Consider the following 14,832-nt stretch of genomic DNA (forward strand, 5'->3'; position numbering starts at 1 on the left):
ACAAAACACCTTTCAAAATCCATGAGTCCCACACATGCCTATCACAACTTGTGGTGTACCTCATCTAGTGCACTAAATGCCCCAAAAAACACCTATGTGGGTGAAACAAGACAATCACTATGCTCTTGAGTGAACTCACTCAGAAAAATGATAAAAGACAAAAGCACCGTATCACCTGTGGGTGGACACTTTTATCACAAGCGATCACTCTCTGTCTGACCTTTCTGTTCTCATCCTCAAGGAAACCTGCATAACACCTTCAAAAGGTGAGCCTATGAGTTTAAATTCATAACTTTTGCTAGACACTAAAAATCATGGACTTAATAAAGACACTGGATTTATGGCTTATTACAACAATCTGTAAACCATTAACTGCCCTTTTTGTCCTATGACTGCAAAGGTGTTTCACCTTGAATGATCTCTTGAAATATCTGTTGCCTACTTAAACTAAATAATCTATTCCATCTTGTATTTAGCAGTGACACGCTGCGTACCTTTCCCAGACCCGAAGAAGAGCTCTGTGTAAGCTCAGAAGTTTGTCTATTTCACCAACAGAATTTGGTCCAATAAAAGATATTCCTCATCCACCTTGTCTCTCTAATATCCTGGTACCACCACAACTACAACAACATTGTAAACATTTTACTACTGCAGTATTTATCTGGAGACAATGTTCTGCAGTTTTATTAAATGGGCAACAGTACATTAGATTGTACAAGTTATTTAAAAACAAATTAAAAACCATGGATGTAGGATTCTTCAGTGATCCTCAATTTAAAAACATTTTTTCTATTCTAGTTTAGTGAACAGTTGTTTAATGCAATTCCCATGTTATGCAGTTGATTTATTTGTGCTAGACTAAAGCATGAGTGGCTCAAGTGAAACTTATTTTAGACCATGCTGTAGATTTCTGAGTTAGCCAAGCACAAGATGTTCCTTCCTTAGCAAATTGTCAGCATAAGTAGAATAATATGGAACCTAATTTTTCTATTTCTACTGAATGATTTTCCAGTTAATATTTGTCCAAAAATATTTTTGTTCAAATTATATTAAGTCCTGAATGCAATACATCTGAAAATTAAACGTATGGAAAAACATTGACCTTCAGAAAAAAACTGGCAGTGTTAAGAATCTTATTTATAATACATTTAACTAGGGCAAATTCAGTACAGATGGAACATCTGATTATTGGTGATGTGATTCTGCCCAGTTTTCCAGCTGGGGTGCAGAGAGCTCAAATGACTTGTTCACAATCACACTGTGAATAAGTGGCTCATCCTGATTAAGACCCAGCAACTTTTTGGCTCCCAGTTCTTTTCTATGTAGTTTGGTCCCTGTGGCATTTTTTTACATAAATGTTCTGCACTATTGCCTTTATGGTAATGATCATTGATCATAAAAAAAAATAGTAGTTCTGTACAATATATTTCTGTACTGAAGCTAGGAACATTAAAAAATGAAGGCAATGCATAATGGAGATTTGAACCATTATATCTGAAATACAAATACAGTGAGTGGGTTTAATACTCAGATGTACCAAGTTAACTGAAGACACAACTTGGGATAGAGGAGACAAAGGTGGTTTTGAGCCACTTATGTGTCTTGGGCAGTTGAACCTGGCACAAGTTAGAAAGCCACAAGACTGCTGTTAAGTTATTCTGCCTGGAAAAGTCTTTAGGGGGATTATTCCACTGGTTGAATATTGATTGCATTGTTCTTTGGCCCTCACATCAAGTGGCCCCAATATGCTGTGGAAATACAAAGTGGCTGAATGTTCTGGCGTAGTCAAATAGTTCTAGTAATATTATTTCACAGTGTTCCATGCAGTCTTTTTGTTCTTTGACTAGAAGGTTGCTTGGGAAAGTTTCACTTCATGTAAAGATTTTGAATGAATGAAGGAGTACACAGTACATATAATAATTAAGCAGTGCTTTTAACTTGAGTACCTTAATTGGCTTCCCTGTCTCTCGTGAAATTTGGGATCCTGGTGCTCCCTGTCAAGACCGTATATAGTCTTGCTCCCTCTCTCCCTCTATAATTCTTCTTTCCAGTGTTCTCTCGTCAGTTCTCCCTTATCACAACCTTCCACTCTCAGCTTTGCAACTTTTTTCATGTAGCCCTCTATGCTTGAAACAGGCTCCTAATCCTTTTCTGCTTGGCATTCTCTTTCATCCATCAAATCCCTCTATGTAAGCAACTTACTTCAAAAATATTTCTGACCTTGATTTCCTCAACAGTATTTGTTCCTTCTCATAAACTACTATGTGTCCTGTGTCTTGTAAGTTCTTTAGGACATCAAACTTGTCTTGTTCTGTATTGTAAAGTTTACAAATTCTTAAACTGCACAAGTTTATAGCTTTGTATAAATGAATAATAATAGTCATAATAAATCTGAGTTAGGCAGATCCCAGACCATTAAGAGCTTTAAAGAATGTAAACCAATTCCTTAAATTTTGCTTGAAAGTAAGCACATAAAGGAATGGAGCAGTGATATAATTTGCTCATAATGATCAACTTCATTTGAGGTGGTCTGCTTCTTTCTGGTCAACCAGAGGTGATAAATAAGCACAGTGGTCCCCAACCTTTTTTGTCGCGCGGGCGCCAGACGACGAGCCACAGAGGGCTGTGGCGGCGGACGAGCATCTGCTGAAATGCCGCCGACAAATGGCAATGTCAATAGGCATCGCCGCCGAAATGCCACCGACAAGCAGCGTCATCCAGCGGTGTTGCTGCTGAAATGCCGCAGAAAATTGGCCGCATTTCGGCGGCAACGCCTCTGGATGACACTGCTTCTTGGCGGCATTACAGCGGATGCTCGACTGCCGGCCAGTACGCGGGCACACTTCGACGGCACCATGTTGGGGACCCCTGAATAAGCATTATGGGTCACTTGCATCTGGAGTATCCAGGGAATAGCTATGGGTTCAATAGGACCTCAAGTCTTAAAAGTCTTAAAACTACATTAATGAAGGGCAAATATGTACCTTGAATAGAGAGGGTAAATACATTCCCACTTATACCTACAGATGCTTCTTCTGTTGCCAGCTAGCACCGCTTATCTCTTGTCTACATAACCATAAATCCCCTCCAGAACTGCTCTAGCACTGATGGCAACCATGGAATCTGTTTACAGGCAGGGCTCAGATGTTTTTACCACAGAGTAGAGTAAGATGACACCGTACAGTAGAACCTCAGCATTACAAACATCTCGGGAATGGAGGTTGTTTGTAACTCTGAAATGTTTGTAACTGAACAAAACATTATGGTGGTTCTTTCAGAAGTTTACAACTGAGGTTCTACTGTAGAAAAAATGCCTGAGCCCTAGCCCTAGCAAAATTATAGCTACAATTTTGCCATTATAAACAAGGCCAGAGGAGCAGACAGATTGTAGAATCTGTGTTTCATACAATGTGAATTATGGACCTGAGCATCTAGATATTGGTGATACTGTAGCCCATTGCACCTTGCAGTTTTTTCTTAGTGGTCTGTAGATATTAATAGCATCATGTCCCTCTTACGTGTTTTTTTTGTGTGTGTGCACTACATGATGATGTTACTCCATTTACACTTTTGTATTTTTTCTGTCTGGTTTAACCTTTGATAAATGTTACAACATGCAGATAGCATCCTTTGAACTCAGTTGAGTTCCAATTCAACCATCAACAGGAGCTCTATAATCTTCTGCTGTCAGCAGCTGTACTCTCAGTTGATAAATTGAAAGTCTCCCAGATGCATTCCTAGGCTGCTTTCTGGGTTTTCCATTTAGCAGATTGTATTATGGGTACACCATGTGAGCAGTTCTGTAATTAAGCAGTAAGTCAGGAGATGTGCATCATTAAGCTATTGGAGTTGCCTTGTGTTCATTGTGTATCAATGAGCTAAAAATGCACAATCTGGTCACTGTTAGATTATGTTTAAAAAAATACTAGACACAGTTTGGGCGTTGAAGGGACACTCAAGTGTTTTGTTTTTCTCAGAAAATGATTTGTAGCAAAACAGAAAATATCTTTTAAATGAATTATTACAATTAACAAAAAAGTAAAATTCATTCCCTGGCAAACCTGCTATTTTCTTCCTAAAAGCTAGGAAATAAGAGAAATGAAGATAAGTAACAAACACATTCTGCATTGAAATAATTCAGAAACGCACTAAATTTATATGGCAATTTTAGGTGAGTTTAAGTATTAACTTGTTTTCAAACAAAATTATATTTACTTAACTCTCCAATCAGGCGCAGAGCCCTATAATGTAAATTGCTCTATAAACACACACAAATATGTTGTCCCTGGCCCAAAGAGTTTTAATTTTATATGGTTGACATATTTATTTGGTCCAGGAATTTCAGATGAAGACACAGTATTGCCAAAATCATGAGTTGGTCCCCCTCAAGAGATCCAAATCATGAGGGTTTTTTAAAAAAAGAATAGATGAAAAACCATTATTATTTTATTTTTTTAACTGCTCCAGCTCATCCTGTGTGAGAGTGAGAGAGACATTTAAGTGTTTCCCACTTTCCCAGAAGTATTGGTCCTTGCTGCAGGGACTCTCCCCCCTACATTTGCCCATCTCCTGCCCAGCAATTGATCCTCACCCCCACCCTCCATTCAGTTTGGCCTCATCAGCCTCACCTCCATTTGTTCAGCCTCCCATCTCATCCGCCTCTAACCCGCATCATTAATTCAGTGCCCCCTCCCCTCTCAGCACAGTTCCCTCAGCCCTCACCATCAGTTCAGTCCCCCTACTCTCTTCAGCCCCCCAACCTCACCTTTGCTCCTCCTAGGGTTCTTCATCCCCCCTCTCCTATGCTTGTGTGGGGGCTCCAGCCGGCTTCTTTCTCCCCTATCCCGGTCATGGGGGGTGGTGGCAACATGGGCTCTTCATCCCCTTTCTGCCCCTTTCCAGGCTAGAGGCTGTAGGGGTGAGGCGTAGAGGCATTGTCCTGCCCATATTTCTCACAGGAGGGGAAGGAGGAGGGAGCGGATCTGTGCTAGGCTGCTGTACTCTGCTCCCTCCTCTCCTCCTGTGAAAACAGTGAGTGGAGGGAGAGACTTTGCCAGCTTCCAGCAGGGCTGAATTTCTCAAGGGGGCTGGAGCTTCTTGCATCATCACCAGCCCAGCACCCTCCAAAATTCCATCATTCTGAAAGAAATCACAAGAGTTGGCAACACTGATTAGATAAAAGGCACCCTCCTTCCAGGGAAATGCTATGCTGCTGATCTCTGTTCTCCCCTCTCTGCTTTTTAATTAGCAGTGATCTTAGACCAGACTATTTCCTTCAGACTGTCCTCCCTCCCTCTGTGTATCCTGACATCAGCTTTTTTTCTTACAGTCTGGCCTTCTCACTAGACTCCCCCTAATATGTCAGGGAATGGTTTGATTTAAGGGTGGTGGGCAGAAAAAGCAGGGAATGGTACGGAGAGAGATTTCTCAGGAAAAGGGGCCTGGATTATCTTCATATTAAATTCCTGGACAAAGTCTAGAAACAGAAAGAAATATAAGTTAGGGCAAGTCTACACTACAAAATTAAGTCGACCTAAGTTTTGTTGACACACAGGCACTGCGGTAATTGAATAAGTTTTACATATCCACACTACGCTCCTTGTGTTGGCAGTGTGCATCCTCACGAAGGAGTGCTTGAACTGATTTAATTGCCAGTGAGGGGCATTGTATGATGGTTTTTGAAAGGAAGCAACGCTGATGCTGCATCAGTCTAAGTGCGTCAATTTACACATTATGCCTCTTGCAGAGGTGGAGTTATTAGGTTGGTGTAGTGGGTGAATTACATCAGTGGAAGCTACATTTTAGTGTAGATGTTTAGCAGTGTAGTGTAGACAAGGCCTTAAATAAATGTAGTTTTGTTTTAACTCCTGTAGGGATGAGGTGGAAAATGGGATATTGAAACTTAACTAAAATATCTATTTCACATTCCATTTCAACTTCCAGCGTTCTCCTCACTGTTTACAGTGAAGAAAGAATTGTATTTCATTCTGCATTGCAATTCTTTCTCTCCTGATTTCTCTTACTTTTTGTCTGCTAGCAGGACATTTTAGACTTGTAGATCTGTGTCCACTGAATCAGATTCCATTTGATTCACATGATTCAATCCAACAATAAAAAAATCTGTAAGTTTCTTTTTATTGAGTGAGGGATTAATATTTTATTTAACAGAGCTAAACAAGGGAACAGTGCGAAAGGGCAGCAAGCAGTTGAAATTAATTTTTTAAATTTTGTATATCTTCTGAATTTATTTGACTGTTCAGAACCTAATTTCAGTTTTTATCTTTATCACAGTTTGGATTTAGATGGAGACATGAGAAAGAAGTAGTTTCAGGAAAAGGTAATATTGCCTTTCTTCTTGTATTACAGTTCTTACTTGGTTAGTTATTTTTGGTGGGTTTTTTGCTATCTTGTTTGTGACAGTGGCAGTATAGATGAAAGTTTTCCAAAATGTTGACAATAATGTGTAATAATTCTTAGCACTTCTTGCATTATATCATTTTACATCTTCAGAGTGCTCACTCATCTACATCAGTAATGACTTAGGAAAATCTGTGCTTTGTTTTCACCTTGCAGAATATTTGCAGCAAAAAAACTTTATACTGGTTTTGCCAATGTGAAATTTCATGCTCATTGATCTTAAATGGCACTGGCCAATAGTTGGTGGTTCTGCACTACTTAATTATTCAGTGATGTTTATAGTTAAGGTTGCCCAACACTTCCCGGTATAAGACCCTGTTTTTAGGTGCTTATTATTTTGCCAGACTTCAACCATTTAGGCTAAAATGTTTTATGCAAGGTGTCTGCCTTAGGCTGAATTGCTTTGGTAAATTTCAGTAAAAATGGTTTTATTTTCCAAGAACGAGATTAAGAAAAATAAGGGATTTTTGTCCATATGTTTAAACAAAACAAAACAAAAATTCTCACAACCATTTCATTGAGACACTCTAGGTCTCTATGGTTTGGAGTAAGGATTTGAAATTTGACCGATGGGTGGCCTTTTGTCTGGGAGCCCTTCGCTGTTCTTGTGGAAAAATTGACAAAATTTGGCCTTTAGAAAAGCTCAGTTTGCATATGTTCTGTAGAGTTTTGCTTGAGTTTGGAAGCCAGATTCTCTAAAGATCCTGTCAGTACATAGCATGCTTTCGGCCAGGGCTACAGGGGCTGAGAAGAACTGTCCCTGCAATTGCTCCTGGCTGCTGCCAGATATTGTGGTGCCAGGCACAAGAAATGAGAGCAGTGAGACTTTCTGTCCGATGTGCTCAGTGCTCCCTCTGCTGGCACTTAGACAGCATGGAGGAAGAATTAACCTGGTGTGAATGCAAAGGACCAACAACTGGGACCTCTGTGTGTGTATGTGTGTTTGGGGTGGTATGAAGGGAGTAAATTGTGACAAGGAGACTGGGGTTCAGGGCTGAGAGATGGTGGGGGCAGGACATTGGGACTTGGAGGGAAATCTGAGATTGGATAAGGAATTTAGATGGAGGAGCCTGGGACTAGCCGAGCAACAAGACTATGAGAGAGACTGGAATGAGGAGGATAGGGTGGGGAGAAAATGGGAAGCTGGATGGGAAGCTATGAGGGGAAGATTAGAACTAGAATGAGGAGTCTTAGGGACTGGGACTAGCTGGATGAGGAGATTTAGATGGGGAAGTGGGTGTGGGGTGGGAGGATGGATGGATGGATGAGTAGCAGAGGAGGGTGAGGGAGGAGACAGGACTGGGACAGAAGTGATTGGGTTTGGGAGGAACCAGGGCAGAGAGTCTATGACCACTAGAGAACACTGCTTTTCAGAGCCTGGAATGAAACGCAAGGTTTCTATGTTAGAGTATTTCTCTTCTGTCAGCAAAAATATGTAAAACCCACTGGCAGAGTATGTATGTCCCCCTCTACCACTTGGCCACATAGAGATTGATAGCATACTATTGCTGTCAGTTACTCTGTTAGCTCAAAAGGCAGAGAGGACTGTGCTGTGGATCTAAAAGATCCAATGTTGGTAATGACCCATACAGATGTCAATATGATCCCACAAGATGGAATTTCAGTTTTTTCATTTTTTTTTTTTAAAAACTAGGAAATTACATCCTCCTCCCCCCATAGCAGACTGTTGTGGTTGCAAGTCAAACACTCAAAAACTAAAAAATGCCAGAATTAAAGATTCCTGTGCAACCTTAATTTAACACTCTTGTTTGTATATATTGATGTCATGTGGAAAAAATAGTAGGCGATCATGTAATTATTATAATGTAGCTATATGCACACAAGGGGGCCAAATTCAGATTGCATGCGTAATCGTAATTTTGACATTTCCTAACATTTGACTGCTTGACCTCACAACCTTAATATTCTTTTAACTTTTTGTGTTTTAAGTATTTATATTACAGTAGTATGTAGAGGCCGTAGTCAAGGATCCCCTTGTGCCTGGTGCTATATATATTAGACAGTTCAATCCTAAGGAGCTAACAAATTCGGGGCATGTGAATGTTTCGCTTATCTGGCACGTAAATACCGTGCAATACCGGCTACAAAAGTGCCAGGAGAATGCCAGTTCTCACTTTCTGGTAACACTGTAAATAAGAAGTGGGCAGCCTTATCTCCTGCAAATGTAAACAAACTTGTTTGTCTTAGCGATTGGCTGAACAAGAAGTAGGACTGAGTGGACCTGTAGGCTCTAAAGTTTTACAATGTTTTGTTTTTGAGTGCAGTAATGTAACAAAAAAATCTACATTTGTATGTTGCACTTTAACGATAAAGAGATTGCACTACAGTGCTTGAATGAGGTAAATTAAAAAATACTATTTCTTTTGTTTATCATTTTACTGTGCTAATATTTTTAATAAAAATCCTTATGACTAGAGGCCTTCAAGGAAGGTTTAGATTCTTTGTGTGTTGACTAAATGATACTAAAGCATATGAAGAGATTTATTTCCTAAATACCAAAACCATTGAGGTATCTTTGAGTAGGAACTGTGAGTTTTCAGCAACTGTGCAAACCTACATCTACTCTACATTATGACCTAGTATGATAAATATAAAGATAAAACAGTAAAATCAGTTTTAAATAAGTAAGAGTTGGCTTTTACTTTTGTTCTGGGATATATATGGATGCTTTAAAATCTCTGTAATCTCATTTTTTTACCTGACTCCACCTGAGACTCTGAAGCTAATCTGCCAAAATATCTTCAAAAACAAATTATTTCAAAATGCATCAATTATATCAAAATAAATATCAGTAGACTAAGTTAGTTATGGTACATAAATAAGGGGATGAACGTACTCATTCAGGTTATTGGTAATTGTGTAGCATCTATAACAAAATGGCTGTGACTTGAACAATAGGAAATGGATGGGCATGGTATTCTCTGCAAAGTTTGCTGGATGTAGGCTGCTTGGAATATACTAGTGAAGGGTGTTGCAAAGGCAGGCTTATCAGGGAGACACTATCATCTCAAAGGACTATCAAGTATTTACTAAATAGTATTTCTTCTTTGAGGTACCGGTCCCTATGTGTATTCCACATACGTGTACACATGTGCTCCATGTACCTGAAGATGGAGGATTCTTGCAAGTGGTATCTGTTGGTTTGTTCATGTACCTTTGGTCTCCTTGTGCCTCCAACTGAGGAGATAAAGGGCAGAGCAGACTGACTGCCTCTCCAGTTCCTTCTTACTGCCACATGGCCTGTGTCAGAACCATCAATATCTGGAGATTCATCTTCCTCAGTTTATTCTTTGGTCATACATATATGTTAGGTAAGAGGATCAGCAGAGGAAGATGTGAAGGTCCATCAGCCTTCCTCCACCACCAATAAGAGCAATGTTATAACATTCAGATTTGCTTCTTGATAAAATTAAACATAGCATGAGGAGACTATTTTATTTTCTGGAATGCAGTATACAAAATTGGTCATATCAATGTCTAAATCACGGTATTATAATAATTTGTGTTGTTTTCTAATAGTCTAATATTTTATTAATTTTAATAGCTGTTTTATCACGAGCAGATGTTGAAAAGTTACAACTATGGCTATGTATATTCTGGAACACTCAGTTTATATTGAAATTCGTTAAATGGGCCCTGATATTTAGTTTACAGATTCACCCAACAAACTTATTCATGATTGGGAAATGTCAGGAGAGGCAGCCTCTCCAGTGACAGAGCACACTGGTCTAGAAGGCAGGAGATCAGGATTCTATTCTTGGCTCTACTGCTGACTTTCTCTGTGAATCTAAGCAAGTTACTTCACTTCTCTGTGCCTTTGTTTCCTGTCCCACCTACTGTCTGCCTTGTCAGTTTAGACTGTAAGCTCTTCAGAGCATGTGTTTGTACAGCACCTAGCACAATGGGGCTCAATCTGAGTTGGGTAGATGCTACTGTAATACAAATAGTAACCATTAGTAACATAAATCCTTTGTTGGAATTATACCACTTGGGGATTCCCCTATGCAAGGTGAATCTCCAACTGGATATTTAGGTCTTGGCATAGTGCAAAGAGGATGGAACAGAGCACATTTGGCCAATTTGTTTTTTAATGGCAGTTAGTGTATCTAGTGATGTTAGGCCTGTTGGAGTTCCTCATAGTCCTCTACATTTAACTAACCTGAATATTTTAGGTTGTAAACAAGTTTTAGTGTTTCACTATTTTATAAAGGAAAACAAGGATTAGCAAACATTTTCTGGAGCTGAGAAACATGTCATTGTACAGACTCTAAGAGGTCAGTATTTATTATTCATACCTGGCAAAATCAGTATCTGCTCTTAAGTAATTAAATAAGCAAGAGAGTTCCATGTTCCATGTTGCATCATGTGGCCATGTTGCAATTCTAGGGGGTATCCCAGTTAGGCTGTTGGTGTTCAGAGACCACTGCTTATTATTGTTGAGCAGTATTGTCTTATTGCTTCCTTGCACTCCCCCGCCTGTGTCCCTCTGTTGTCTTGTCTTATACTTAGGGCTTGTCTACACTGCAAATTTCTCGCTCAGGGGTATGAAAAAACACCCCCCTGAGTGCAGCAAGTTTCAGCGTTGTAAAGCACCAGTGTAGACAATGCACCAGTGCTGGGAGCTGTGCCCCTCGTGGAAGTGATTCTGCCGCAACCACACAAGCCATGTTAAAGCGCTGCCGCGGCAGTGGTTTAGTGTTGCCAGTGTAGACTAGCCCTTAGATTGTAAGCTCCTTGGGGTTGGGGATCATCCTTATATTCTGTTTGCACAGCCCCTACCACAGTCCATGACTACAGCTACTAGGTGCTATAGTAATACAAAGAAATAATAATACACAAAGAGACAAAGTGGGTGAAATATCTATCACTTACTAATGTCTGGTGAAAAAGACAAGCTTTTGAGTTCTACAGAGTTCTTCTTCAGGTTGTCATTTTCTTCTGATGACCTGAAGAAAAGCTCTGTGGAGCTTGAAAGTTGTCCAACAGACGTTAGTCCAATAAAAGATATTACCTCTCCCACCTTGTGTCTCTCATATCTTGGGACCAATACAGCAACATAACACTGTAATCAATAATAAAAAAAAGTCACTTAAATGAATGGTCTTCAGAGGCCATGGATGTAAAAGGAAATCTTGGTATATAGGCAGGTTAGTTAAGCAATATATCAGAGCAGCAAAAGATGTGTATAATAAACATGGGGGAAACAAGAGTTAGATCTCTTTGCATAAGGAAAAAATCCTTATGACTAGAGGCCTTCAAGGAATAGGAACCAAAGTTCATGGATAGTAGCTAAACTGTCACATGCTTAGTAGAATAAGCACTTCCTTCGCTGACAAGAATGCTTCACAGTATAAGGATTGGGAGAACATTAGTTCTCCTCACTGATCCAAACTGAAATAATTCATTTTTGGAGGAAGTGGTCGTTTCAGTAAGGTTTGAGAATTACAGCATTTCAACTGCCCCAGTGCTGCTCTAGGAAGGACACAACTCCCTGTAGCTAGAATTCATAGACATGCTTTCTCTCAAAAAATGAATCCAGAAATAGGAATTTATATTTTAGGCATTTATAGGATGCTTTTCTGCACTAGAATTTGTGCACTAAAGTGATTATTCTCAACTGCAAAGTTTAATTTGTCTATTCATTACATATAAGAAAAATTAGGAATCATATTATTTGCAAGTGACTGATTTCTGAGAAGTATATGTAACGTGTTTTTTATAATGTTTGTGTGAATGATTTTATTTTTCATCTTTATAAGTCATGCAAGCAGAAGTGGACTAAGACAGGAATAGGAATGACGAGAAAGCATATATGCTGTTTGTATCACTTCAAAAATACCAGATGTATCAAATAGCCTATAACTGGAATTATAAATATACTTCTTAATATTTTAGAACTATATCTAACATTGTCTTATGCAGAAGGTGCAGCACTTTAGTTAAAAATAAAGTAATCTTAATTGTAGGTGGAGGTTTAGCTGCCTTAATTTCTGAGTAATTGAACTGACATTCTTGTTGATCAGTATGTTCAGTAAATAGATCTTTTTATTATGTAGTTGAGTTCTCTAAGGCCTGTTATTATAGTAGCCTTATTCATTTTTTATAATCATCTCACACTCTGTGGGAGAGAGCATGAATTTTATTAGTAAATATTAAGTAATCTGTTTAATGACGTAAAGAATAGGAGTGATAAAGACAGTAGACAAGCATTATTCGTGGACAGCTAAATCATAAGTGCCTAATTTTTTGAAAATTGTATGTTGTGCATCTGATGGTCATGTATGCATTGTACTGTATCTTATAGTTTGTAGTTTTAAATCTGCAAATGTAACCTTCATACTTCTAATTTTCTGATATGTTTTCAAGTTTAAATATTAGTTTGTAACTCCCACGGTTATGTTACTGGTGGTGGAGTACAGAAAATCTTAATACAGTAAATGTGCCCTAAACATTCAGTAGGATAACTGTACTTAAGGAAAAAAAAATTAAAAACCCTTTGTATAAGTGTCTGTAGATGGAGATTTTTTTCCCAACTGTTTCATATTTTATATTTGGCCTTGCATATTCATTAACATGTGGTAGAAAATTCAAAATGTATTTAAAACCATTCTTTCCTAAATGTTAATTAAAAGAGTAATGCTTGGTCCATAGAGACAACTATAACTTAAGCAGCATTGAGCAATAATACAGTTCACCACAAAGGGGCACAAGAATTCAGTATGGCAATGTAGCAAGGACTGTTTTTTCAGATCTAGTTCTTTGATATATTCTTTTGAAACAAGTGGATTATCCCTAACTTTTTTTTCCCTTCATGCAAGATGTTTGTTTTGGCTAGGATTCTCAAATTTCCTGCAGTGAAGCAACAAGATATATTAGTAAATGGGAGTACAACTCTGTTTTGCATCTACCTGTTTAGCTATGAATATTTGCTAAATAGTCTAAAAAAGGGGTGACTTTTGTAGCACTGTTAACATATAAGCTCGACACGTCCTTATTAAGGACATGAAAATAGTGATTGATATTCAGTTTTTCCTAAGGTTTGGATTTTTTTTTTTAAAGCAGATCCATTAGGCCTTGTACCTTTATCTATTTTCTCTTTATATTTTTCTTTAAATCCAGGATTCTTTCTTTCATTTCCCCCCCTCTTTTATTCAGTTTTTTTCCTTGGGTATTATGAAGGGAAATCATGTTTGGTAACCAAATATGTCTTAGAACTGAATCATATCTTTACCTATTGACCATTAATAATTGTAATATATATGCCCAATTTCAGTGACAGACTATACAAAACAGATTTTCACATCTTTTAACTGTGATGTCACACAAGCGCAGAGTTCATACTTTAAACTTTTACTAATCTTTTGTAATGTAAGAGAGATTTTTTTGACATATATATATATTAACACTTTTCAATGACTGTATTTGTCTTCTTGCCAATGCCCAAGTTTCAGACACAAAATGGCCTACGTAGGTCAACTGCAGATAGATAAACCAAGAGATGCATTAAACTATAATGGAAGTATATTTGGCTCTTCAGAATAAAAGCTTACACCTTCAATGAGCATTTGTAGTTAAGAGAAATGGTTATATGTCCCAACTGTTAACAGTGGAAGTACATGTAACTATATCATAGTTAGCTAGTTATAATAATTACATAATTATGCTGTAGAAACAAACATGTAGAGATAAAAATATGCATTGTAAGCTTGGTAAAGTAAATGTACCAAAATGGCTAATGGCCCTAAATATTTTGTTTTTAAAAGTGCAAAGGTTTTGTAGTATGCACTATATCTATTTCTATATATCTCTATATAGTGTTACCAGCTACACAACAACATAATCAGCATGCACAATAACCCCAAACATCATTCTGAAGCCTTGAATATCTGATGAGTCAGTGTGAAATGATGGAAACAGGTACACACATGATTACGTGTAGTTTAGAATATAACCAGGTTCAATGATCACTGGGATTCATGGTCTGTCACCTAACAACTTCCACGTGTAATCTGAGGTTTCACCAGCATTTCACTAGCAAAGTAAACAGAGGTGATGTGTAACTATTGATAGAAGTGGGGGAGGGGGGGCACAATTTTTAAAGGTTCTGGTGTGAACCCTGGCAGCAGAAGCGATGCACGGGGAGGAGCACACCATATGGCCTTGTGGGCTGCAGCACAGCCGTGTAGTCACTCACTGCACCTTCTTTAGTGCAATGCAAAGCAGCTTCCTAGCACCACCCAGCTCAGAGCCAGCTCCTGGCCAACCCCACCTTTGGCCATAGGCTCCCGGTCCTGCCTGGATTTTGGCCGCAGGATCCCAGACCCCCGGGCTCCATTCCTGGCTCCCTGATGGACTCTGTGAGCTTGGACAAGGCAGCTGGGCCCAGTTCTTAGG

At 38.7% G+C, this 14,832-nt stretch overlaps 1 protein-coding gene across 1 annotated transcript in view; it reads left to right on the top strand.

Annotated features, from left to right (window-relative positions):
- LOC117879953 (protein FRA10AC1) overlaps positions 1-14,832 on the top strand; it is a 55,120-nt gene that overhangs the window by 22,446 nt on the left and 17,842 nt on the right. Inside the window, exon 8 of the mRNA XM_034775543.1 lies at positions 6,292-6,337. Coding sequence (XP_034631434.1) covers positions 6,292-6,337 — 46 coding nt within the window. The remainder of the gene's footprint in view (positions 1-6,291; positions 6,338-14,832) is intronic.

This window comes from Trachemys scripta, chromosome 7, assembly GCF_013100865.1.
Source record: "Trachemys scripta elegans isolate TJP31775 chromosome 7, CAS_Tse_1.0, whole genome shotgun sequence".
Classification (NCBI taxonomy): domain Eukaryota; kingdom Metazoa; phylum Chordata; order Testudines; family Emydidae; genus Trachemys; species Trachemys scripta.